We start from the raw sequence: 26,746 nt of genomic DNA on the forward strand, positions 1-26,746 counted from the left end.
AAGAATTATTGCATTTTTGATTCTAAGTGGCGTAAAGACACTTAAACCTTTAAAGTAGTTAGCTTTACCTTCCGAATACCCAATGATCGATGTCTCGCTTTAGGCCATCCAATACAGAGATTAACTGAAACCACATAGCTTTCTCTGTCCTCCCTCACTCTTCCTCCACTTATTGTCCCACCATGCTCCACAAGTGTGATCTACAGTTTGTCTCTCATCTCCTTCCACAAACCTTTACTCTCCTGTCCAATCATCCTTCGCTTGTGTCTCTAATTTAAGCAGACAAAAGATCAAGGCTTGGCCTTTGATGAAAGAGTGTGAAGACGAGAGAGAGACTGAAAAGATGAATGTCATAACCCAGGCAGTCTGATCTCAACCAGTGTATGAATGATTCTGACATGCAGGGACATTGATAAACATACAAGGACACAGTGGCTGAACACATAAACAAACAGGAACACAAGCAACACATAAACTTTGACAGAAGAATGGGATTCAGCATTCCTCGTGAAAATTTGCAGTGGTGGGGTGGCTCGCTGAATTGTCGTGACCAGCCACATCTCTGCAGTGTAGTAAAGCACCTCATAGCACTCTCTCTCCAGTTCTTATTTTTTCATCTCTCTTCCATGATCATTTTAGTGCTATAGGAGTGTTGGCAAAGCTGTGTTGTTATTGTGCTTTCACTGTGTAGCACTGAAGGTTATTCTGTTATACATACAATAATTATACATTTATCAAGATTAAAAACATCAGTTGAATGTCTGTAATGTAAAAAGTACAAACCAATGATAAATACATGGCCCATTATATAGAACCCGTCTATATGTGTGCTCACATACTATAATATGGTAAAAGAATACCACCGAATGGTAGACAGTTATTATAATAATATGGTATACATACCACATCTCAAAATTTAGCTGATCGTTCTCGTGTGTCAGTTGTCACCTTTTCTTGGTGTTGTTGTGATATTGCTATGCCTTTTAAACACAGATCAGGGCTTTACAGTAGAAGACTGTAGTTACACATGGTTGAATATTGAATGCCAGAGAGGATGATCACTCAGTGGCCTCTGCAGTGAGGATTTACCCTATTTGACACAGATACACGTGTATTTACTCACATGCACTTAATGCGTTTTCAGGCAGCAAGCTGCTGTCACTGTATCTGTCACCAAGCAATGCTTTGTAGTTTGGCAGCAGGGTGCAACTCCGCTGTTGCAGCTACTTGCCAACGATGATTCTAATAATGACCTATACCATCCATACGCAACAGATTCTTGCTATCCACCTGTCATCACTTATCATAATGAAGTGGGGTGTAGCTGTAAGTGAAGGGAATAGTTTGCACTATGACATGATTAAGTTTGGCTTATTATTATTATTATTGTTATAAACTTTGTTTATTGGCCCAGACCAGATAATCAAACTTTGAAGCCCATGTTGGTCCATGACATTTTTTTTTTAATAAATTGACTTGTTTGTTCAGTGCTGGTGGAAAAAGCACAGTAATTCAGGGAACTCAGACACCAATGCAATTAGCTCCTGCTTTATTTTCCTTGGTGTGTTTGCAGTGGTTGCCGTGGTCACATGGTGACCCACAGCAGTGATCTGAAAATGCTCAACCATCACCAAACTCAGGCAGGAGCAGCTGCAGTATAGGTGACACCAAGATTTGAGAAGTGTGTGTCGAGATTTCAATTTAGGGTTAGAGCTGCATGGTGTATTCTACTTTTTTCAACAGGTTTGGCAACAGTGACATTTCATAAATAATATACAAAATTATTTTTTAAACACACAATGATATGACACAGAGGCAGTTAACAACATGTAACTGTTCTAGCTACATTTGAAAGGAAATAGTCATGTTAACATTCACATATCAAGATCTGACTAAATATGCCTGAGAGACTCTGGAAAGTGGATACCTATCAATGGCTCACACAGCTATCCATGCATCATAATAGGGCTGTGCAATATGACGATATATATCATGTGAGAAGAAGAATGTCTGTTGTTTCATATTATACTCTATCGTTTGTTTTGTTGTGTCATAAATCACTCTCTTCACAGAAATATTTTTTGTTATTTGGACGATGCTTTGCATTCTTCTTCACGACACAAATATAGGCAGGAAATTTGCATGAAGGCAACACAAACAAACATGGAGGAGAGTGAACGTGACACAGAATGGGATCATTTCAAACGGGAGAAGGACTCTGACTAGCCAAGACAAAACTATTTACCTTTTTATATTTTATGCATTAATATTTTATGTTTTGTTACATGCTTAATTGAAAATTTGCACAAAGGTTCTAAATAGAAGATGTAATAAGTAATAGGCCTTTCAATGTGGTCATTTTATATAAACTATTCACTGAATTTACAGAAAATTTGCTATATCGTGATATGTATCGTTATCTGAAATGACCTTTATCAGATTATGAGATTTTGGTCATATTGCACAGCCCTACGTCATAATCTGCTAAATTGTGTTTTAATGTCCTCCTATTATAAGTCATAGGTGGAATTCCTGAATTTATTTATTTATTTAAGTTATAAAGAATGTCTTAATTTAACAAGCCAACATTAATACGATAACTGCATTCTCATCCTACTATCAATAGACATTTTTATCCTTTTCATAATCCCATTTGACATTGTATTGCCTTTCCATATCCGCATGCATGTACAGTGGAAGTGCTGTAATAGAAATAAACCTGCATTGATATTATAAGAGAAGTTGTCTTAACTCTTATCTGTCTTTTAATATTAAAGTCCCCAAAGTTTCTAAAAACTAGAAGAGAGGCAACTTATTTTCTGGAAAGAAATGCCAATACATTTCAATTTTATATTCGCTACAACCTAATGCTTTGCAAAGCTTGTTGTAATTGTGCCATCAAAACCGAGCCCTTTGATAGACAGGCAGGCAAACTCACATACACAGCTGCATATACTCCATAACTGCATCATATCCTTCTCTTGGTGTGAAAGTCATTTTTTCACGATCTTTCTCTCTCCCTCTGATTCAGTCACTCCATTTGTTTGTCTGCTGCACTCACGCTCTCTCTTTCGCTCGTGCTATGAATGTTGTATCCAACCTGGCTGGCTCTGCATTGCAGTTCAAAGGGGAGCTGGGGAGAAAAGAAGATTCATTAATAGCATTTATTTACAGCTCTGTGACACTTTGAGGGAAGACCCTTGTTTTCACTGACACCAACGAACAGCAGCAAATCAGTAAAAGACCAGTCCATTAATTCAAAGTGCACGGCAGCAAAATAAAAGGAAATGGAGAATAAAGAGAAGTAGCAGAGACAAAGGAAAGGGAGATTAAAACCTATTATTAAAAAGATCAGTTCAATTACCCGTGGCAGGTAAGCTGAACACAGTGTCTCTTCTTATTAATAACACCTCCACAATAACAATCACTACTAAACCCTAAAACTCCATTAATTTATGAACACAATGGGCCTGCCAATCAAATATAAATAATACATATATAAAGATATTGACTCATATGAAATAGAGAAATAAGGAGGGAAAAGTTCAAGCAAACTGTAAAGGCTTTTCCGAGTTTCCAAATCATTCTTCAACAACAACAGTAATACGGTTCATAATGAAGCCAAACAAAATCATAGATTTATACAGCACAATATGGGTTTTTACTATAGGAGATGTGTAAATTGTTCACCCCCTTCACCAGATCTTTCTGGTTTGTTGGAGAATATCTACAATACTATACGATTTGCTGTCATTCAACACTGTGTAACCTTCAGACCTTGCTTTGGTTGTTGCGTAGATAAAGATAAAGTAATGCATTCTGCACTGGTCCCTATTGTCCTTAAATCATTTCAGTTAGTGCTGATGATGCTAATCTCCACTCACCATCTTTCTCACTCCACCTATGTGTATTTTATCGATTCCTTCCCCTTTTCTTCTCATTATTATTTGTCACAATTTAAATGCATTAAAGATTAAAGGTAATTCAGCTGATGATTTAGCTGCTTGGCTGTCCTTTTAGATATTATAAAACCAATGATCAATGTGAGTGAAATCAGTCATTTTAAGACAAGGCCAAAATAATGTCTCATTTTCATATTTCATTTGAACAGCATGGTCTAATCTCATTACTGATGTACTGAACACTCACATACTTAAGTTGACACTGCCTGCATGCATTAGTGAGTACAAATAGCCCAAAATGCTGACCACCCTTTGTGACTCGGGGACATAGACATTTCTGTGACCATTAAAGTGAGGTTCATATTGTATGGGCTATAATTTTAAGATTCTTTGGTTTCTCTCCCTGTTTATGAGCAAAATATTAATGTTGATGATTCAAATCCGATGAAAACATGAGACTGTGATGGAAGACATTGGTATTTGAACCATTACTGTTCAACTTACGAATTAGTCTCTGCCATTAACAAACTGGTATAATTCTGTCACATGGCAGTTATATAATATATCACTTGTCAAGTAATAAAAACAGATATATAGCAACCTTACTGTTAGTTCATAATCTACTGGAGTTTGGTTTGAGCCCCCCTGTAATGGCTTTTGTTGTGTGGAGTGGAAATTCTATGATTGGTCAGATTTTTACTGAAATGACAGTGGAATGACTGGACCAAGTGTCCTAATCATGTGTGTAGAATACTGTATACTGGATTGGCCTGGACCTAAGTTATATTTTCCAAGAAATGGCCTTCGATAAAGTGAGGTTGTCATCGAGGAGTAGACATTTAAATGTCATCATGAATGGCCAACATAAAATGGTCTGTAAAACAAACATTCACCTTTGACAGGAGGGAGTTACTTGACAAACATGGTGCCAGGAGTGACAGATGGAGAAATGATTTTCTTGAAAAGGGAAACCAAGGCTTAAACCAAACCAACAACTGTGAAGTGACCAAGGAATACAAAGTCACTGAATGTCATGTTAGAAGATGGTGAGCCCGAAAAAACTTAAAAATATTTTACTGTCATGAAACAAATAAAGCTTGTCTGATATTTGGGCCAATACAGATGGTCACTACTTGTCTTGTTGTCTTACATACACAAACAGAACAGTTAAATAATTAATCTGTTTTACTCTAAAGCAACCAAAGACAAAATTGGTGCAAATGTCACGCATAGTTCACCCTAAAGAATGGTGACACGGCACAGACATATTTGTGCAACACTGATATTAATCTCTTACATTTCCCCTGGAAAATGGACGCATTAAAAATCACAAACTGAATTAGGCTTCTCAGACTACAGAACTTGTCAAACAGAACCTGTTGTTCACTGATAGTCTTACTTGTAAAACAAATACATATATCTAAGCAGTAATAAAGACTTAAGTAAAAATATATATAGAAAGCACTCCAGCATCTTTATGAAACAGAACATGCCATGTGGAAGAGATTTACAAATAGTGTAAAATAGCCAACGTTCAAGATGTGATGAAAAAGTACAGATGAGTTGACAATTACAGATTATTTAGCCATCTTGCTTTTGTGTAAATAAGTCTGTGGGTAGTCGTGGTCTAAGGAACATTTAGTTTGATTGTGTTGCTCTATGAAGTTCAGCTGGACAGCATTACATCGGCAGTTATAAAAGTCCCAGTACACTGCAGCATTTTGAACACATGGAGTGAGAGACTGTAGATCTATCAGTGGAAATCTTGACAGTGATTTAAATTGATTATTGGTCCAGCTTGGCTTTGAATGAAGCTCAACCATACAGCTTGAAGTTCATGCAATGCCAAACTACAAATGAAGCAACATAATCAAGGCTGACTGACTTGAAGAAAAGGCCCAAATTCTTCTTGGGATAGACGATGGAGAAGATCAAGTGGATGAGGCTCTCTGTGAAATTGAAATTTCTAACATTCTTAGTCTTACAAAGTACTATTATTTTCAGTAATAACAATACAAGGGGCTCTGCTACTGTATATTGAATAAAAAAAGTAAATAATAAATACTGACCTTACATTCAACTAACTGTAAACCAGCTGCATTAATTCTTGATTAAGACTTGTTGTGACTTTTTAAATAACATAGATGCTACATTTTAATTTTTAAACAAAGTAGGCAAATATCTTTTTAAGAATACATCAACAGAGACAAATGTAGACGCAAGGTAGCAAACGTTTTGGCATCATGGACTTTCATTTCATTTATTTTTTCTCTTTCAAATTTCTTTCCTTCAAATTCTTTCAAATCTTTCTTTCAAAACTTGAATCATCCTGATTCTGATGTATTGTGCTGTTTCATACTTAACCTTGTGCTCAGTAAGGCACAGTGCCCAGACTCTGACAATTCTTGGAGGTAAAAAGTTTAGTTTGGCAGTATTAAAGGAGAGATGATGTTCACCCCAAAGACCTTTTTTTAAATTTTTTTTTAAAAATATGTCACCGTTTACAGTCCACAGTGGTGTCCTATTATTTTTCTTGCATATGTATCAGTTTTCACTTCACCTGTAATTACTTAGTTGCTCTTGAAAGTGACTTTGGTTGCTCGCATTGTTTTTTATTGAGCTTAACTTTTTTCACGTCCCACATGAGCCTAACACTATACAAGGACGTTTTGCATGAGCTTGTTTTATGTGTTCATGGCTTATATTTTGGAGATTAACTTTTTAAGGGTTGACCTCTAGCGATTGGCTTGTGCCAAATGCGATTAGAAGTGAGTTTTGGTTACGGATAGAAGCCATAAACCTTATCTTAAAATTCCTCATACTTTAACACATTCTACATACAAAAAACAAAATATACACACACACTCAAAGTCACACACACTCAAGAGAAAAGACACTTACAAGGCTATGCAGGATGATCAAAAGTCCATCCCATTAAGTCTAATAATGACAATTGAATTTATTTTTCTTTGAAGTTACGGCTCTGTGTATTAATTTGTTTCTGTGCAGTATGCGTGTCTGTGTTCATTTGTTGTTGTGTGTGGCAAGATCTCCCCATTTTCACAAGATTTTCCCAAGTGGCTTAATCCTAAAATCTTCAGTTTCTCCAACCTTCCAGCTTCTCCCAGGTTAATGAAAAAGACTTAGCCCATCTCAAAGTGAAGATGCAGTTTTATTTGATGTTAGTTCTGTTACAAAACATTTTTCCTATCTATTTTGTACCTCAGGTTTTCACATAGTTGGGGACAGGACATTAGAAAAGTATGTTTCTAGGACTTCCTTCTCCAGGCATCCTTTTACATACACACAGATTTTAATCCCTGTAAATCTGCCAGTACAAGTTCAGCAGCTGTCGACAGTATATAGTTGATTTTGTAGAACTTCCAGTGCAACCCCACGAACTCAGATAGAAGCCTCCCAACAGAATGATAAAGAATCAGTGTGTTTATGGTGTACAATAAGCAGCACAGGCTTTTTATAAACTGGAGGGAGAAAGATTTTAGTAATGGCTTGATTTGATGGTCTCACACAGAGAGACTGCATCTCACAAGCTTAGTATTCATTATGATATTTAAGTCCGGAAACAACCAATACAGAATCAGTTTGGTGCAGTCAGATACATATCAACCAATCATTGAACATTTAGATGATAACGTGACTCACTGGCTCTAACATCATTATCTACTACCTGTCTGTCTGTAGGAGAAAACTGTTGATCACCTGATGCCTTTTTTATAATTAAGAATGATCATATCAGGTATAATATCACTTCTGTTTCTGCAGTGGTCCTCCCTTGCCCCTGAATTGCTGTAGGCTGATATCACTGCATGATCTAATGGATACCATGTTGAACATGAGAACGTCATCAAGTCATCTTGACAAGATCCCTATCCGACTTTTAAGAGACATAATAGGGACTGCTGGCTCTAATCACCACTCTAATCTGCAATAAAGGCTCACCTCCTTTCTCCCAGACATTTTAAAATGACTTCAGTTCACTTGTTGCTTAGGGGGCCTACTGTAGTCTGGATCCCCCAGACTTATAAACCTCCGATCAATTTCCAAACCCTCCTTCATTTTAAACTCTAATTAAAAAAAGAGTGAGAAGTACCAAATGACTTGGCTGCAGGCTGATGTTGCATGTTATACTTTTCTATTGGTTGAGCACAGTGAAACCATCAAAACATTTCTTTTCACATCTATGCAGATGATACATAGATACTAATTCAAACCCAGTGAGGGAGCTGACTAAACTGGCTGAATGGTAAATTAAGACTGGACGAAGCACAGTGTTTGATTGTTAAACTCTGGCAAACAGTGATCCTCGTGATGAACACTTCTTGCAATACAGACATATACAGTGTTATTTTGATTAAAATCCAAGCCTGGAGCAATGCACAAAAGGTAATTGTTAATTGTTGTTTTTATTTTTTAATTTATGAATATTTCAAAAGTCATAATTAATAATGCAATAATTCTACATGTTTTTATATCTTTGAACCTAAATTATTACTTGTGTTGTTTTTTTTTTTTATGTGCTTTGACATTGAAGTCTCAAGCTAATTCACAAATGTGTCCATGGCACTGCCTGACCACAATAAGCGAAGTGAAAATTGTGCAATTGCCAGGCTTCAATTTATAGCACAGCGACAGGGATGGCAGTGTTGGTCTATCGGTCAGTCTGTCTGTTGGTAGGACGTTCAGTCCAACATTTTGGCCCAGACTGAAATCTCTCAACAGCTATGGGATTGATTGCCATTAAATTTCGTACTGACATTTACGATGTCCAGAGGATGAATCATACTGTCTTTGGTGATCCCCTGACGTTTTCTGTAGCACCACCATGAGGTTGGTGTCTTTGTTTTTTAGTGAAATATCTCAAAATCTACCGGGGCACAAAATTTGTTACAGACATTCATGGTCCCCAGAGGATGAATTCCAGTGAGTTTGGTAATCCCCTGACCTAATCTGTAGCACCACATTTCCTCTTTGTATCACGTAAAGGCACCATGACTAATGACATTCTCATCAGCCTAACTCACCAGACTTAGATGGTGAACATGGTAAACATTATACCTACTTAACATCAGCATGTTAGCATTTTCATTGTGAGCATATTAGCATGCTGATGTAAACATTTATCTCAAAACACTGTTGTGTCTACGTACAGCCTCACAGAGCCGCTAGCATGGCTGTAGGCTCAGTCAATTTTGATTTTATTTATTGAGTTTAGTGTTTTTAAATAGATACACGTTTCAGTCAGAACTGCTTGTGTGTATCTGCATCTGGGCATCTGCATGTGGTTGCTAGTTGTGATGTATTGCCGTTAGAAGGTGTGATTCCTTAACAGTTCGGTCTTAGTGTCAGGAACATAGTGGTGCTGAACAGGATAGAGTTGAGGTTCCGAATCAATATTGCAGGCAGCAGTGATTGATTTATTACTTTTGGGTTTTGCATTCTCTATCTGCCTTCTCTCTCTCTCTCTCTGCTGTCTGTAGCTCAGGCTCCACAATGTGGTAACTGGAGGGAAGTGCTCTGTCTACCCACAACAGTACATTACAAACAAACCAGAAAAGAGTAGTCTTTTTTTTTTCATTTGTCATGATTAACCAACCTTTACCTCATTTCTTTGCATCGGAAATTTACGGACAAGAGAATATGACTAAGATTATATCCCAGAGGGGGCTTTCAGTGTATGTATTACATATACAGTTGTTAATTAGAGCACAAACATTTACTTTACATGGATTTTATTTGTCCCATTTTCCCATGGGCATCCATACCTGTGAACTTCATTTATGACTGGACACAGAGCTTCTGCCGCTATTTGTGTAACATGTATACGTTGTTTTAATTTTAAGAGCTTGAGTAATGCACATTCACATGTAGTCTTACTCAAATTAAGGTTCCTGAAGAGCTTTGTCAGAAGAGCTTTTGCTTATATTATGGTTTTGTTTACTTTAGTATGGTAACTACTACTAGCTTTTGGAATGACCTTTTGTGCAAAGTGGTGGATAATGGTGAAATTCTACCATACCAATGTGAATTGCTTATTAAAATAAAAGGTCTAGCTTTTCCCCCCCGGGCATGACATTGGAAGTTCAATAAATATCTCTCTGATGAAAGAGGTCCTATTTAATGTTCAAGCACATTTTCAGCACCTAAATGTTATATTTATGTGAATCAGCAAAATATCACTCTTCAATCTCTTATTTTTATTTGACTGAAGTGTAGTATGTGATATTTAAAAAAAATGACATGTGCTTGACCTTCTCCACTCCTCTGCTCTTGTCTCCGCAGAAATGTATGAAATTCAATGTGGATGCTCCTATTTGGCTGTCCAAACAGCGGATCCTGTGTACTCTCAACCAGAGCCTGAAGGATGTACTCAACTATGGCCTATTCCAGCCGGCTTACAACGGCAAGGCTGGCAAGTTTCTGGATGAGGAAAGACAGCTAAGGGAATACCCTTTCCCATCCATTGCTCCTGTACCATACCTTGAGGTAGGTACAGTATGGGATCATGTGTATGTATGAGGGGTTTTAAGTGTGAGCAGGAGAGAGTAAGATGTGGAAAAATGTGAACATTATACATGCACAACAGTAAAAACAAACAAAAAAACCCCAATAACAATAACAAACAATAACTGTATAACTAAATAATGGTTATTAAGAGGGATCTTACTAAGAGCCTGCCTGTCTTTTCTACTTACTGAATTGAGAATTCTGACACCAAGAATGAGAATTGAATTGGGAAATTCATATTCCCATCCCTACTGAGTAAGTGCACACTGCACAACATACAGTGTTTTTTGCATGGAAACAGTAAATAACTAGAACTACTTGCCACATGCTTGCTGTTTTCGGCAAAGATCTTACTTAGGGATATGCACCAGGTAAGCACAGTGTCAACTAAAAAGGTCACGTTTTTGTAGATTTTGACTGTGTCCCTCTGCTTGATCTGGGTTCTGGTGACAATGCAGGACTCATTGTAGGACTTTCAGCGTTTCAATTGATAATGTGCTTAAAGGACCAGTGTGTAAGATTTAGTGGCATCTGGCAGAACGAACCTGGCAGAAATGGAATATAATATTCATAAGAATGTTTTCATTAGTATACAATCCCATGAAAATAAGAATCATTGTGCTTTCATTACCTTTGAATGAGCCCTTTATATCTACATAGGGAGCAGGTCCTCTTCCACAGAGCCTGCCATGTTGCACCACCATGTTTCTACAGTAGCCCAGAACGGACAAACCAAAGTGAATTTCCTTAAAGTCACCCTCCATGCAAAAATATATTTTGCTTGTTGTTACTTTACTTAGATGTTTGAACTTCACTGTGCAGAATGATATATGTGCAGAGTTTGACCGAAAGCTAAAAGGCTTCACATTTATCTGCATCCATACACTGAGAACAGACTCTTCAATGAAGTAGGAGACATATTGGGCCCCATTCACAAACAGTCAGTACACACAAATCTGTGCTTAAACCATGCGTACAAATGTTTTAAGCACAAATCCAGGATTCATCAATATGTTCTTACCTGAATATGTTCTTACTCTGCAAACAAATTTAGAACTGCCTTAGACCGTGAGTACGCATAAATCATAAAAATCCCATTGTCTTAAAAAATTATGTAGTCAATATTTATTCAATAATAAATAGTATATATGAACCACAATTATTTAAAAGTGATTAGGCCAAAATATATAACATTTAAAAGTGTGAAATTGCTAATAATACACAATTTATTTACTAATTATAATATTAATAGCTAAGATGTTGTAATCCATAAATCATCATTAAAATGTAATGAAATTATTAATATATTAAAATTGTCTTGTTCCCACTTTTAGATGACAATAGCTTATATATCAGAGTTTCCATATTGGAATATGACAGCGATTAATTTCCCCCATCAGATTTGGCCGTGATATATGCAGCTGGTTAAGCAGCAGCCTGTTCAGTGTCCTCACAGCCTGACAGTTCAGTAGTGACACAGGGAGGGGCGGTCTGCTTTCAGTACATCACAGCCTGTTGTGGACAGAGATGAAACACGCACGTGGCACAGCAGTAGAGATTTATTTAGATCAATTCCACACATCTACACATTTACCAACTTTTTATTTTGTTACGGAAATACTGCGTGATAATGGTGCAACAGGTATGCAGGCTGTACAAATGATTGGTCCAAATGGTTGTGCCAATGACATGTTTACCAGCCAAATCTGCCTTTTCTGTCATCTACTTCTGAAACTATTGTTTGTATTTCACTAGCAGTGAAGTTTTTCTGCATTTTTACCATTATGGCCCTCTTTGCAATGAGTGACAGTGGTAGTATGCTAATTACCAATAGTGATTCACTAACATATGCAAGGTGGAAAGAACAAAATTGACCAGTGCGCACGTGTCATGAATCTAACGCTCATTTTGTGTGCGCACTTATTTTGTGCACAAAATAAGAACATTTCTGTGCACATATTGGAGAATGAGGCCCATTGTGTCCAATTAAACTTTTGAAATGAATATATAGGCTATATATACATATGTATATATATATATATATATACATACATAAATATATATATTTCTAATAACTGACCTTTTTGTGGTACAGAACATATCAGACACAAATGATTACTCAAAGCAGATTATTTTTATATGTCTTAAAACATGTCTGGTGGGACCCTTTAAGTCATGTCAAATTACTGTATAACAACAAGGTGAGAGTATACACAGCTCTCCAGTATTCAACTGGAGGGCTGTAACGCTGTCTTGGATCATTTTCTTCCTTCCTTGAGTCATCTCCTGTTGTTGTTTGTCAATCATCTTGTAAGCTATTATTGAGTGTAGATGCTGTAGTCTATGTATTTTTACGCATCACATACACACACGCACACAAAGGGCTCACGCAGTTGGGTGTGTGCATCATTGTGCACGTTGTATGTTTTTTCTGTCATGAAGTGTCAGTTAAACTTACTAGCAATAATATCACACTCAATGACAGTATGCCGTCTGCAGCGGCTGTCATCTCTCAGAAATAATTGTAGTGCTTGTCCATCACGGTTTGTGATCTGAGAAAAACGCAGGCGTGTAAAGATAAGTCGCTTTCCAGTCAGTGGTGTAAAGATGTCAGGTGGTTTTCTGACCGGCAGTCTTAGTAGCAGTAGTTTTATGATGTGTCAAGAGATGGAGAACATAATAAAGATTTACTGTCCTCCTTGAGTCCTGCTTGAGTACTGCTACTGTATTATTATTTAACTACATTATTACTTAGGGTAGTCCCAGCTTGCATTGTAAAATATGTCTTTAATGAAAAAGCCGTCCCATGTTTTCTTTGGTGGTACAGTACAGTGGTACAGTTTGGATATATCAACAATCCTCTCCTCTCATCTCCTCTCCTTATATCTGTCTTTTTCTCTCTTCTTTTTGTTACGATTATGGCTTCTAATATTTTTTACTTTACTTACTGTTCCAATTTTGAGTAGGGCTCTTATAGTAGGGGCCAGACATGACAAAAGTAGACATTTGAAACCTTTCTGGCTGGAGGATCCTCCCAGTGGTTCACCAGCTTTCATGATTTGCATTGGAAGCATCCAATTTGTTGAACTCTTTAAACTAACCATGCCATGAGCGGTCAAATGGTCATTTCAGAGGTCTGAGGTCTTTGTGTTTATGTAATAAAAATCCTATGGTTCAAACACATATTGTCTATGTGAGCTGAAAACATGGGTGGAAGGAAGGCGTGGTGGGGAGCAGAGAGTTAAAACTTCCATGAAGTATCAAAAGTTTTTGGAGCATTTAAGTTTGAAAGCAGCTGTGTGGCTTCGACAAATCGAGGGCTGTGCATATAGCTGGATAGAGCTTGACTGTGGCTAGTCTGCCAGAACAAATGCATTTGCCCAATGACAGCTTCCTATGAATATTGACATCTGCCAGTGGAATACCAGTTTTAAATAGCCCCTGGTGGTTGGAAGTGGTATCTGTCAGTAACATGAGTGGCATGCCGATTACAAGTGGCATAATGTTATGACAGTAAAAGAGCACTGATATTGGTCAGTTCTTACAGCCATATGCCACTAAAACAACAGTCAAGTGACATACAAGGAAAGTCTTTCTTTGTATGCATGTGTACCAGGGAAGAGGCAAGGTAACGTTGTGAGGTGATTTGTGTCATTATAGAATTTTCATTGTTTATTTTTACCGCTGTATATTTCTTGTTCAGTCTGAACTGTTCACATTCGATCTATTTCATCTCTACTTTTTGAGCTTACGGTTGTACTTGCAATAGCTTTCCAGCTCAATAGGCATGGGCTTCCATCGGTGCCTGTTTTCATGTGTGTGTGCCACTACTACTCTGTTGCAGCACTGTGTGTGTCATTGATTGACCAGCAGTTATTCCCTGAGGCCCAGAGCTTGTAGAAATGATTGACAGGTTTGGATTAGCAGCTCAAAACCCTCTGCTCTGTCATGGATTTACCCTGCGCACAGGTGGAAAACATAGGTGGTTACATAGGTGGAAAAACAGACGTACTAGGGCACACTGTAACACACACACACACACATACATATGAGTGCTTGCATGGAGGTGCACACAACACACACACACACACATACACACACACACACACACACACATACACACAAATAGACAGAGAGAGAGAGAGGGAGGGAGAACTGAATTACATTGCAAGTCCAGGGCAGTGAATGTTTAAGATTTTATTTTAAACCTTTTTGTGCTTTTGTGCTCAAACTTTGATGTATCATTATTGATATGTGATTATTATTATTGATCACACTCCAAAGGTTAATATGCAAGTCCTTCTGCCATTGGTGTTTGGACATATTGCCCAGACCTATGTTGTCAGAATTCGTAAAATCAGAGTTCAGCATCTTCTGAGCTTCTATTAACTATCTAACATACTATATTGATGCATTGTTACTTGGGTGGACTTCTCTTTCTTGTAAATTGCTTGTATTACCACTTTTTAATTTGTCAGATGTATCAACACTGTATGTAGTGTTCCCTCTGTACATTCATTCAGTAAAATTTTTGTTTTACAAATACATATTCAACAATCAAACTGCAAGGTAGATGGGTTATCTAGCGAGATATAATGTGTGGAAAAGATGACAGGCAAGAATGCTGGGAAAAGACGGCAGGGAGATATTTGGCTCTCCTATGTCATAGATTGGTTATTAAGCATAAATCTCTGTTTTGGTCTGTCTGCTCACTCTCTCTCCCTGTCATCCTCTTCTTTCTGTCACGTAGGACAAGCCGATGTTAGGTAAAAACTGAGGAGTTGATATTGTGTGACAAATGAATTTAAAAGACTTGACTAATTAACTAACATCATTATGGTTTATAGTGTGTGTGTGCTCTCGTTAAGCAGTCAACACACAGACAAAAAGAGAAGGTTAATACTGCCTCTTGTTTTGCCTCTTATGTTTGTTTTTATTGTGTTTCAGTTCCGCTATAAAAGACGTGTCTACACTCAAACCCACCTGGATGAAAAGCAGCTGTCCAAGCTCCACACAAAGGTAAGACCAGACAGCTGTGCCTGAAATCTAAAATGTTTATGCTTTGTGCAACCTTCTAAACTGAGTGAGTGACATCTATGCAGTATATAAAACTTTGCTCGCTCATATGTGGGGTTGTGTGGTGGCACAGTGGTAACAGCAAGTGTACACAGACACCAAAACATATATAAAGCCTGCAATTGACACATGTTCCATCTTTCCAAAGTCTGCCACATGGATATTTCTTCATTGTTCGTTTCTAATATATTGTGAATGATTTGTATCAGGAAGGTTCTGGTTAAGTTTTGTCCATTAAATCTTTATGAGATGCTTGAAAAAAGGACTTCACCTCTATGTGTTTGTTGGTTCATTCATGTGTAACTGCATGCAGACCACTGAAAGCCCTGTGTATAAGGACAATGTGTGCTCATACACCTAGCAGCACAGTAACATCACACAAACATGAATCAGATTCGTTTTGTGCCACTTTAGCACTTTAATATTAACAGGCGGAGATAAATTCTCAGGGTTTAACTCATTTCCAGTCATGTGCATCACCCCAATTCTGTCTTTCACCAATCTTGCATAATTGCTTCTGTCAAAATACTCAGCAGGTAGCACTGTAATTTTCTCCATTGTTGGCATAGAAAATGCATAATTTCCTGTCCTACTCAAATATAGGAATTGGTATGAACACAATTTGACAACTAATGCTGCACCGAACACACTACTAAGACTGAAACTAATGTTTTATTGTTAAAATAATGGAGGTTTAAGCATAGGTTAAAGCAAAGTTCAGTTGTGTAGGATTTGAAATGCAACCTTTTGTTAAATTTCATCTCAGATCAAGTTGAAAATGTGTGTAACAGACATTTATGTATTACTGGCTGGGTATGAACAGACACAGGAGGAGGCAAAGCAGGTTCAGAAAAATCAGGTACAGGAACAAAAAGGCAGTCCAAACTGGCAAACGGAACTGAAAGACTAATGCTGGCAGATGGTGGTCAAGGGTAGGCGGGTGATCAGAAACACAAATACAGAGAGACAGAAAAGGACAAAGGCTGGCAACATTAAGGCTACTGAACATCCTAAACAATCTGACAGAGTGTGAATACTGCTGCGTACTGTATATACCAAGACTAATGAAGTAATGTGGAAAAGGTGTCAGTGCCCAAAGTAACATTTTTTTCCCCACTGGCCCACTTGGCCAGTACATCAGAGTTTTACTGGACTCTTGTATATTTTCACTTGCTTGGCAGCCAAAAAATGAAAATAACTCTTTTTTCCCATAATTTTAGTGATTTATTCATTGTGTACGTACTACATACAACATTGAAGTTCCCTTTAGATTTGTTTGTTTTCCTTTAGTTATGGATATGTAATGTTGATATATTACACATATGCAAAATATAAAATCAGGCACATATTGGATCAATAAATGAATGGTGTATAAATGTAGGTTTCTCCATATTTTGTGTAAAGCCAGAAAGTATGGAATACACAGGGGGAAGAGAACAGCATTTATGATGATAACATTTCAGCAAGTATGGATGACCTTGATAATAACCTTGTGTCAAGAACTGAGACAATACTGAGAGATCTGCAGAAATGTACTTGTTAAGCTAGAATAGTGAGAGAAAGAACATAATGGCATTTGTTTGTGTGCATGTGTTCACTCCAAGCTCCTTCTGTCTGCTGTACAAAACATACCACAGTCACAGTTTTCCACCCAGGAGTATTGTTGCTTCCATGAGAGTAGAAAGCCCCTCTGTCTTTTGGTAGCCTCATATGTTTCTTTCTGGAACATTTTTTTTTGAGTACCGGTAAGTATGACAATGAGTATGATGGATGAATGACGCTAGGGTGGGAAGGAATGTGTTTAAAGGGACTCTGGTTGGCCGGCCAATCAACTTACCCTGCATAAAGTTTTCCTGGCCCCGGGCCATCGGGCCATCATTTATGTCAAACCATGTGTGTACAGGCTGGTCATGTGATCATCTGAAACAGGAACTCAGTTGGGACGACTGGAAGGTGCAGAGTGGCAGGTCTGAAATGAGGAGATGTCAATAAGAAGATGCAGATAAGACATGAATCAGATGTGCTTTCTTTGTTGTGTGTGTTTGTGCATGTGTGCACATATGTGGGTGTAATGAGTGGAGCAGACAGTAGAGAGAATTTGAATGCATTTGCATCAAACCCCATCAGAGGGCAGGAGATTTACACCGGAGACAATTAACAGTGTCAAGTTCAACTCTGTGTGTGCTTTGTGTGTTAGAGAGAGAGAGACAGAGAGAGAGAGAGAGAGAACAATAGTGAGGAGCTGCTGTTTGGCACAAATCATGGAACTGCAGTTTTGGTAAATTATACTTTAGTCAGTTCTTTTCACCCTTGTCATTGTCTAGAGACCATCTTACAATTTCAACTAAATTTCATTGAGAAAATGATATTTTTGGCTGTAATTAAATGTAGGTTTTGTCAGCAAACACTACTGAAACATGCAACAATAAACTGAATAAAATACCATGGTGAGCCATAATCAGCCCTTACTGTATGTGTGACTAATGCTCTTAGATGTGCTTTTCTTGTAGTTAATAGACTAATGCTAGTGAGTTTAACTGCTTATTGCTGATTTAGCTTTGTAGTGAGCTCCATATATATCCCATGAAAAATTGGATTATGCTGTATTGTTCATCCTCACAGTCATAGTTTGAGGAACTAAACCAAGTGCCTAGTGAACACTGGGTGGTTCAAGACTATTGATAAGCGGTAATACAGTTGTCAATCTTTTTTGTGCAAATATTACTAAAAGCATCTTATAAATTTCACATTTTCACTATTGGTGTATTGGTATCTACTACGTACCTGCATAATTGCCACAGTTATAAATTCAGCTTCATGCACTTGTACTGTATGTACAGCAAGATACCATTCTACATAAAGTGGCCAGAGTTTGTGGCCACAGGCGTTGTTTTTGCAGAAATGTGCAATAGAGCAGGGCCTTTTTTGTCAGGGCCCAGGGACCAAAATGTCGCTAAGATTCCTCCAGAGATTTTGGGATTGCATGGCTTTGTCCTGGATTGTGCAACACCCTACTGGTAGTCAAAAACTTCAGCAGAGGGGAAAGTATGAGTGCATGGGATATTTAAAAACTTCTTTGGAAAGGGTTTCTTTGAAAGCGAGGGAACTTTGAGTTCATTGTTGGGTTTTCTGCTATTTTTTCCATGTCTGTATTTTCATGGACACTGAGTGTGTTCTGCTGCATACTTCTATTGAGAGTGTCAGAGAGGAAGAGAGTGAGAAATGGTGAATGAGAGGGAGATACAGAAAGGGAGAGAAGAGAAGGATGAGTCATTCCTCTCAAATATTGTCTCTTATCTAATCAGTCTGGTATGAGGTGCTGCCGTCTGCTACTCTGCTACATTGCTATGACATAGTAAATGAGTGGTACTCAACTGGCATTCTCAACCAAGATCAGTGTCTTCCCAGCTGCCGTATACTGTAGGTAATCATTTCACACAATAAATCATCTAATATGAAGACACAATTTGTTATGATTGAACTAGCCTCGCTGTCTAGTATAAGTGGAACTGGTGAAATTCTCAAATGGAGAAAAAAAGTGAATCTCACAGCGCTCACAATACTATCTAACACTATCTCACTGAGTAGAAACTTAAATGTGTGGATGGGCTGTGAAAACAACCAGGTTGTGTGAGCTGTGTTTTTCTTTAGCCATGAGAAATCCAGGACAGATAAATGGAGTGAGGGTGGTAATTTGGCTGTAAAAGCTCCAGGAGCTGCCAGAATAAATTCTTGTTTTCCTTTTACTGATCTGCATGTTTCTGGACATTGACACACCAGTCATTTTAAGAGATATCAGAGGCAAATATCTGTCGCTATGCATGCATTTATAAAATCCTTGTGTCAATGTGTGATGGTAAAATATTTACAGATTTATTTATGTTTGCATCAAAAGATTGGAAAGATCTGATTGAAATTACTATACAGGGTTCAGCTGTGTAAAAGGCTACGGCATCCGATGCTTCCTATGTGAAAGTAGTGCAGCTCATCTTATTTGATGTCATGTAGTAGCCAGATAACAGTTGGCTCTAACTTCAACATGTTTGCTCTATTTCAGTAGAACATTTATATTTAGTGTATGCAGATGAATGAAAACACTTAACTTTTCTTGGTAAAATACACTTGAAACTCTGACTTTAGGTAAGTGAGTGGTATATTAATTACTTGTAGCAGTAGTAGTATGCAAATTATTCAATCATGAATGTTAATGGATTTTTACAGGTCTCTGTCTAGGCAATAGTACTAAAAACAAATTATGCTCCTGTGCTTGCATTAGCAAAGATAAACTTTAAGCAAGTGATGTTACAAAGTAATGGAACATCAATGTTTGTCCATCTCTGTCTTTTTTTCTAAATGGCAAATTTGTTTTTGTCGCATAATGACTTCCAGGTTTAAAGAGGGAAATCCTGTTATGGGTGATTCCTGCAGCCTTGACAGTCACAAAGTTCACTGTTCATTCTGCAGCAAGCTGCCCTGCGTGGCACAGGTCAAGCATTAGCCTACTTTGCTAGTATGGAGCTCATCAGCCGCAGGCTAAAGTTTAAAATGAGGTCATAATTGATAGGATTCTCCCATTATTATTTTTTTTCCCCTTCACCCAACCAAGCCAGACCTCTTCACCCCTGCTAGTGCCCTGGTTAACAGTGTGGGATGACTACATGGAAAATTTACATGTATACTTTCAGGAAAAAAAGAGTGCAAGTGTGTGGGTGTTTAGTGTAGGAGATTAGCCATGTGATAGATAGAGCAACAGAATGGGTGACTTTCTTGCAGTGTGACAAGGGTCATTCAGTGATGAATACGGTTGATTCATTCTCTTATAAGTAGTTATTCAAGCAATTTACAAACTGACTCAACTACAGTACTGCTTAACATCTTCAGACATTGGTTTTCCCCTTAAATTCCACATTTTCCTCCCTATATTACAGTATCATATCGTTTATTTGGTATGGTTGGTGGTTTATAGTGGTTTATTCATGCTTTTATTTAGTTACAGATGCCATGTTTTTTATGGCTACATATCACTAAATATACACAATCTAGGTTGTATCATGGATCCATTTTTCAGAGACGTGTTTGGATTCTTTGAAGACTTTGGGATTTCTGCTAGATTTTAAAATGAAATTCTGAACACCACTTTGCCACATAACATGCATTTATTATTAGGAACCACTGGACTACATGAGACCTACTTTGCAGCAAATGATAGTGACAGTGATGACATGAGTTTCCCACAATCACATCACCTACCTTTCTGCTGTGTGATTTATTAAGAACATAGTACAAACATTGTAGCCCTTCCCCATTCATCAACGTAGACTTTGTGAGGAGCTCTTTATTGAATAAGAACAGGCCTCATGTAGTTGAAGACAAATAGTTAGGACACAGTCTTTTATATTGTATAAGTGGATGTAATTCCTTAACTGGATGGATGGATCCAGATAGATGGATAGCTTTGAACTTTATATAGGCTATATATGACCATGCATAAAAGCCCAGGGCATTGTGGCCGTAGAGATGGGTAAGGAGGGGGTGGGTTGGAGAAAGCTAAAGAGGCATATAGAGTAGTAGAGAGCATTTAGTAACGCACTATTTGGTAATGTGGTCACGGAAGTCACAGAGCACACTTGCAGAGCTTGGCCATTTCATATGCGCTAATATCATAAAGTAGTTGAGAAATCAAACACAGTATCACAATATAAAAAGTGCTTGCAGTGACTGGTCTTGTCCAGTATGAGTCACAGGCTCAACCAATACTATCATCATGCCAAATTTTTATTAGTGTACAAGTGTGGGAAAGTATAGTTCACATAAGGCTCCCCCATAAAACTTCTTGCAGAGTAATGCTATTCCTCCTACACTGAGGCTTTTCATTGTTGTTAGCAGTAAATCGTATTTATGAATGAGAATTCCTGCATTATTTTCAATTTACAATGAAACTACACAGAGAATGCAGCTCATTGTAGGTGTGATATTGTTCTGAGATGCCAGATCCCACAGAGCATTTGTACAGTGCCTATACCCTCCTATCAGTGCACCGTTATGGCAGCTGCAGCCAACATGACATTTGATGTGGGATTTCTGCATAATACACACACAGCTGCATGGCTCAGGATGAGAGGATATTTCCAATGGGGAATCCCTCACACACAAATCACTCCTTATGGATAATCCCCATAAAGGAAGAGAAATGTAGTGCTTTGAACAAAGTAGCAACGTATCTGGACAGTAACAAGAACAGACATACACAAACAAATACAGACATGGAACTTGGGATTTTAATAAATATTTTCCCGGTGGTAGAGAGGGCTCAGTTGAAATTGTTTGTGCTCTTTCTAATTTGAGATGTAAATGTGTGGTGTTGTGTAAGTGGGGTTATTTGTACAAACTAATTATATATTCAATTGTAACCATATTTTCGAGAAAACTAAGATAAAAACATCTGTCAATAGTCATAAAGCCCCCACTGTCATGTAATACTTAATTTAGCATGTTGCTGCAATAACAGAGATTGCACCAGCTCTGTACAGTATTTTCATATCTATTAGGGATTTCCACCCTTCCCTTTCTTTTGACCATTCTTTGTGTTCTTTCACTTCAAGATTCAAGATGTTTTATTGTTACATACACAGTAATACAGCAGATGGCAACATTGAAGTCTGTGAAATTTGGCTTCTGCGGGCTCTAGTTCCAATTAGAATATATAATAAAATGAGAGAGAAGAGGAAGATAAGAGGGAGACAAATTAAAATATATACAATATATTTATAGATTGCACATTAGTGTGCAAGTGCAGTATTGCACATAATTGTTAAATATATAAATGAATAATAATATTCTGATTAAAAAAATAAATATTGTGTAGTGGGGAGGAGAATGTGTGTGTTTGGTGGGGGGTTTGGATATCAATATCTCCCCTTCCACACTTCATCTCCCCTCCCTCTCATTTTCGCTTTTGCTTTTCCCTCCCTCTATTTTACGCTTTCTCTCCTCCCTCAATTTTCCCTGATTCCCTCCCTCTTCTCTAGCTCTCTCTCTCTCTCTCTCTCTCTCTCTCTCTCTCTCCCCACCCTCCCTCCCTCTGTTCTCTCCAGCATCCTGCAAAATCACCCTTTGCTATCTCTCCGTCTCTCTGTGCATGCACAGGAGTCAGCGTGTGTGTCCGTGCTTGGGTGAGTGTGTGACCATGTGAGTGTGCATGTGCTAATTTGACAAGACGAGTGAAAGAGAGGGAAAGAGAGAGAGAGAACAAGTCAGGCTTACGAGAGAAGAGGAGATGGGGAGAAGGGGGACTGGATATGGCCATGTGGATGATGTTTTGGCATTGGAACTGTAGCTGACCTACGGGAGTGCGTGTGTGACAGAGAGGGTGTCCTCGTGTGTGTGTGTGTGTGTGTGAGATGGGATCCGCTCTGGGCAGAAGACAAGCAGCTGAGAGAAGAGAAAGAAAAACTAAAGAAGCCAGGAAGGCCACACTCAATAGTAAGGTACCCCAATTGCTTTCATCATCTCTTTAATTTAATGTTATCATTATCTCTGGTGTAACTGCATATTTTTCTCCCTCTATCTCTTTGTTTTTTATACTTTCTATCTCCAATTACTTGCAAACACTCCCCTACCCATCCCTGTCTACCTGTCTATCTTCCCTCTCTCTCTCTCTCTCTCTCTTTCTCTTACTGGCTTTCATTCTGTTGTTATGCTCTGCTGCATGTTGGCTGTGTGAAGAGCTGGTGCAGTCTTGTCTGAAACCCTGACAGAATGCTAATGGTTCTCTCTGCACTGGTTCAGTTACTAACCATGGGCTTGGATCAGTGTGTGTGTGCATGTGTGTTAGTGTGTGTCTGATATGTTAAAAAAAAAAAAGTGTGGATGTTGGTGCCTAGCTGTGGTGAGGGTGACTGGTTGTGTGTATCTGTTAGATCTATGACTGAACAACATAAACATGTTTGTTTGTGTGGATGTTTGTGTATTCCAGACGCATGCATGTGTTTGGCAGGAATTGTTGTATGCGGTTGTTTGCACACATGCGGGTGCATGTGTGTATGCTTGACATGCACATGGCAGTATGTGTGTTTTTGGATCTGCCAGTAGGTCTCTCCAGCACAGAGCTTACCTCTTGGTCTTTGCTGTCTTTACTGTAATCATAATGCTCCGCTTGTGTCACATGGCTGTCATAACCTGCTGTTGACGCTCTCTGACGGAGAGGGCCTCCTTGTGTGTGTGTTTGTGCCAGAGAGAGACAAAGGTGCAAAGAGTTAAAAAAACAGCAAAATAGCTGGGCCACAGTGGGTAAATTTGTTAAGTTAAGTAACTGCCACATACAGTATTGTTTGTGAATCTCCACTGAGAGTATCTGAGCTGTCAGTCTCTGTCAGTGAGGGTTCAGCAGGTGGAAGCTGCCAACGGGACACCCTGCGGGCAGCCTGACCTGAGCTACTGTACGAGTGTGTAGCCTGACCTATGCTACAAATTGTCTAACATAAACATGTCTTCCATCCATCTTTTTAATTGTTTAGTAACTTTAATTTTTGTATGCTCACAAAGTCAGATAGTATAAACAGCAGCTATTAAAAGAACAGAGTGTGCTCAAGTGTGATTTGTGTTTCTCTCTTATTTAACATTACAGATTCCTAATTACACTCCATGCCCTGGGCTACTGCCCTCAGCCTAATGTACTGCTTTTAAAGCATGTGTGTAAGTTCTTCTGTGAAGGTTACAATTTGTCACCACAAGAGTATCTCACCTCCCCTTTCAATTGTTCACTTAAAATGAATAGGATCTGTACGTGTGTGTGTGAGAGAGAGACAGTGATTAAACAGATTAGAAAGAAAGAATTGATTCTGTTTTGTTCATTATGCTCTGAAACCAGGCCATGTAGAAACTATGACCTCAGGCTCATTATAATACACCCCAGCAAAATCTATGTGAATCTCTACTTATAGGTACTGCTGATTTTAATTATTTTTGCTCTGTTTTTGTGATTCAAGTACATTGAATCATAATGTACATTGTAGCTCCACAGCAATCTTAGGCGTCATATTACCCTACATAAAAATGATCCCAATGAGTTACATGCATTGTCCTATACAGATCTCAAATTTGGTAAAAGAACCTCGGTTGAGGTATCATATTGGAAGAGAAAAAGCTAAAATTGATGTACTCCTAACTCTGATAGTTTAATAATAAAACTAGCATCAAAGTTGTGTTAGGAGAATTGCCAATGTTCTGTAGGGAATGGATCAGTGCCAATGGGCAATAAGACAAGCAATCTTTAGTTAAATCCAACCATTTCCCAATTTGACTTGACATCTGTGGGGGATGCAGTCACCTCCACATCCACCACTCAGTGCAATATAGCACATAGTGACATTTTTATCATAGACACACACCACAATCCAATGTGGACTTTGTTTGAGTGAAAAGTGTATCAAATCTTTCCTGTATACAGATAATATAACCCAATGATGCAATTTAGCTTGCAGAAACAGTGTGTGTGTGTGTATGTGTGTGTGTGTGTGAGAGTGAGTTTGTTTGCCTGTATCATAACTGGAATCTAATTTTAACAAAAAGTGGCAGTATCCTGCATTTTGCATCCATTCATTTAACTGAACTGGAACCGCACTTCAAAATGTTTCGCCTCATTGCCCAACTTCATTTCACAATAAAAAAATACACACATTGCAGTTGCTGTTGGCTCTGTACAGTACAACAACCCACTAGCATGCGACTCCCATCATTCTAGGTCAAGCAGTATGAATAGATAACTCTAGATAGGATGCCAGGGGCATAAAGTACAATAGAGTTTTAATAATCATCTGGCTGAATAAATACACTACCCACATACCCCATGTCTCAGCCTGGAGCTCACTGGCTGCCCTCCTCTGTTCTCTTTCTGTAGCCCATAGGCCTATTTGTAGCCCAGTTTCAAATATAGGGGAAGATAATTTTTGTTATATATATCCAGCTGTATTTTGACATAAGTTTTACTAGGCTGAGCTCTAGTTCACCTTTGGTCTGTTTAGTTGAGTGTGTGTGTGTGTGTGTGTGTGTGTGTGTAGTTTCATTTTTTGGCTCTGTCCCTCTATTGTCCGCCTGTCTGTCTGCCTGTGTCCCGGTGCGTGCATGCGTGTGTGTGTCTGTCTGAAAGCACATGACTGGACCTGATTCAGCTCTTTCTTTCTCTGGACTCTTTGATTCTGATGACAGCATGCATTCCCCTCATCCTCTCTGGACACCCTGCGTACAAACACAAACACACAAAAACACATCATACACATAGTCATGCATACAAACAACAGCACTGCTCAGTTGTCATATTTCATGTGACAGAATTCATGAACTACTTCCAAACATATTCACCATATTTTTACCTTGATAGTTTGTGTCATAGTGTTTGCCACCTGCTCTAAATTGAAAACCATTTTAACTGCCGTGAATGTGCCAGGCCTGAATTTCAAGCCTACTGTATATGAGTGTTTCATATTCAAAATATAGATTTTGGGTAGAGTATCACTGTGCAACACTTATGAATGGTCAGCCTTTCATACAGATCTTGTCCGTGTTGTCATGAACACAAGTCTTCACATTCATAGTTGTGTGTTCCTGTTTATGCCTCGTTCGTCTTGTTTTTTGCATTAATGGTTTGGCAAGTAAGCCAGAGTTCAATTGTACTGATGTAAAAGACAATGCTGGACAAAGCTATGCTGTCAGTGTAGCCAGGAGGGTGGGTGGAATTGGTTGAGTGTACAGCAGAATGTGTTTGGGGGTCCACATACAATATGCCTGCGCTCTGCATGTTTGTGAGTGTGTTGTCAAGTGGGAAAGAGGCCGTGGCTTTGCTGTGCTTTGTTCCGGCCTTTAGTCAACCCTATCAGAGCTAGCTCATACTGTCCCGCCTGCCTAAGCTGTAGTTCATCAAGAGGAATACTAGATATTATACAGAGCTAAAAACATATAATTCCAGTGCTTCTGAAAAGGATTACTCAGAAGGCACCATGCTGCTACGTTCAGAGAGAGCTACCAGGAGCCGGGCCACAGAGGTTAGACACAATACATTACTATAAGATGACTTATGGGATCAAGAGTAAATACAGGTTACTGTTACAGTCGGGCTATGTGGGCATCCTTCTGACACTGCTCTTAGATACTCATACAGAAAGAATATTTGTAGATGTTTGTATTGCAGCAATTTGTTTGTTCAGCAGCTTTGAATTTTTCTGGATTTCCTATTCAGAGTTTGTGGG

At 38.4% G+C, this 26,746-nt stretch overlaps 1 protein-coding gene across 4 annotated transcripts in view; it reads left to right on the top strand.

Annotated features, from left to right (window-relative positions):
• Positions 1–26,746, top strand: part of shank3a (SH3 and multiple ankyrin repeat domains 3a) — a 174,517-nt gene that overhangs the window by 44,164 nt on the left and 103,607 nt on the right. For all 4 annotated transcript variants that reach the window (XR_010928391.1, XM_067589522.1, XM_067589523.1 and 1 more), the window contains exons 3-4: positions 10,203–10,406; positions 15,375–15,446. Coding sequence is in view for 3 of the 4 variants with exons in the window: in XM_067589522.1 (XP_067445623.1) it covers positions 10,203–10,406; positions 15,375–15,446 (276 nt within the window). In the remaining variant the exon portion in view is untranslated. The remainder of the gene's footprint in view (positions 1–10,202; positions 10,407–15,374; positions 15,447–26,746) is intronic.

This window comes from Thunnus thynnus, chromosome 5 (genome assembly GCF_963924715.1).
Source record: "Thunnus thynnus chromosome 5, fThuThy2.1, whole genome shotgun sequence".
NCBI lineage: Eukaryota > Metazoa > Chordata > Actinopteri > Scombriformes > Scombridae > Thunnus > Thunnus thynnus.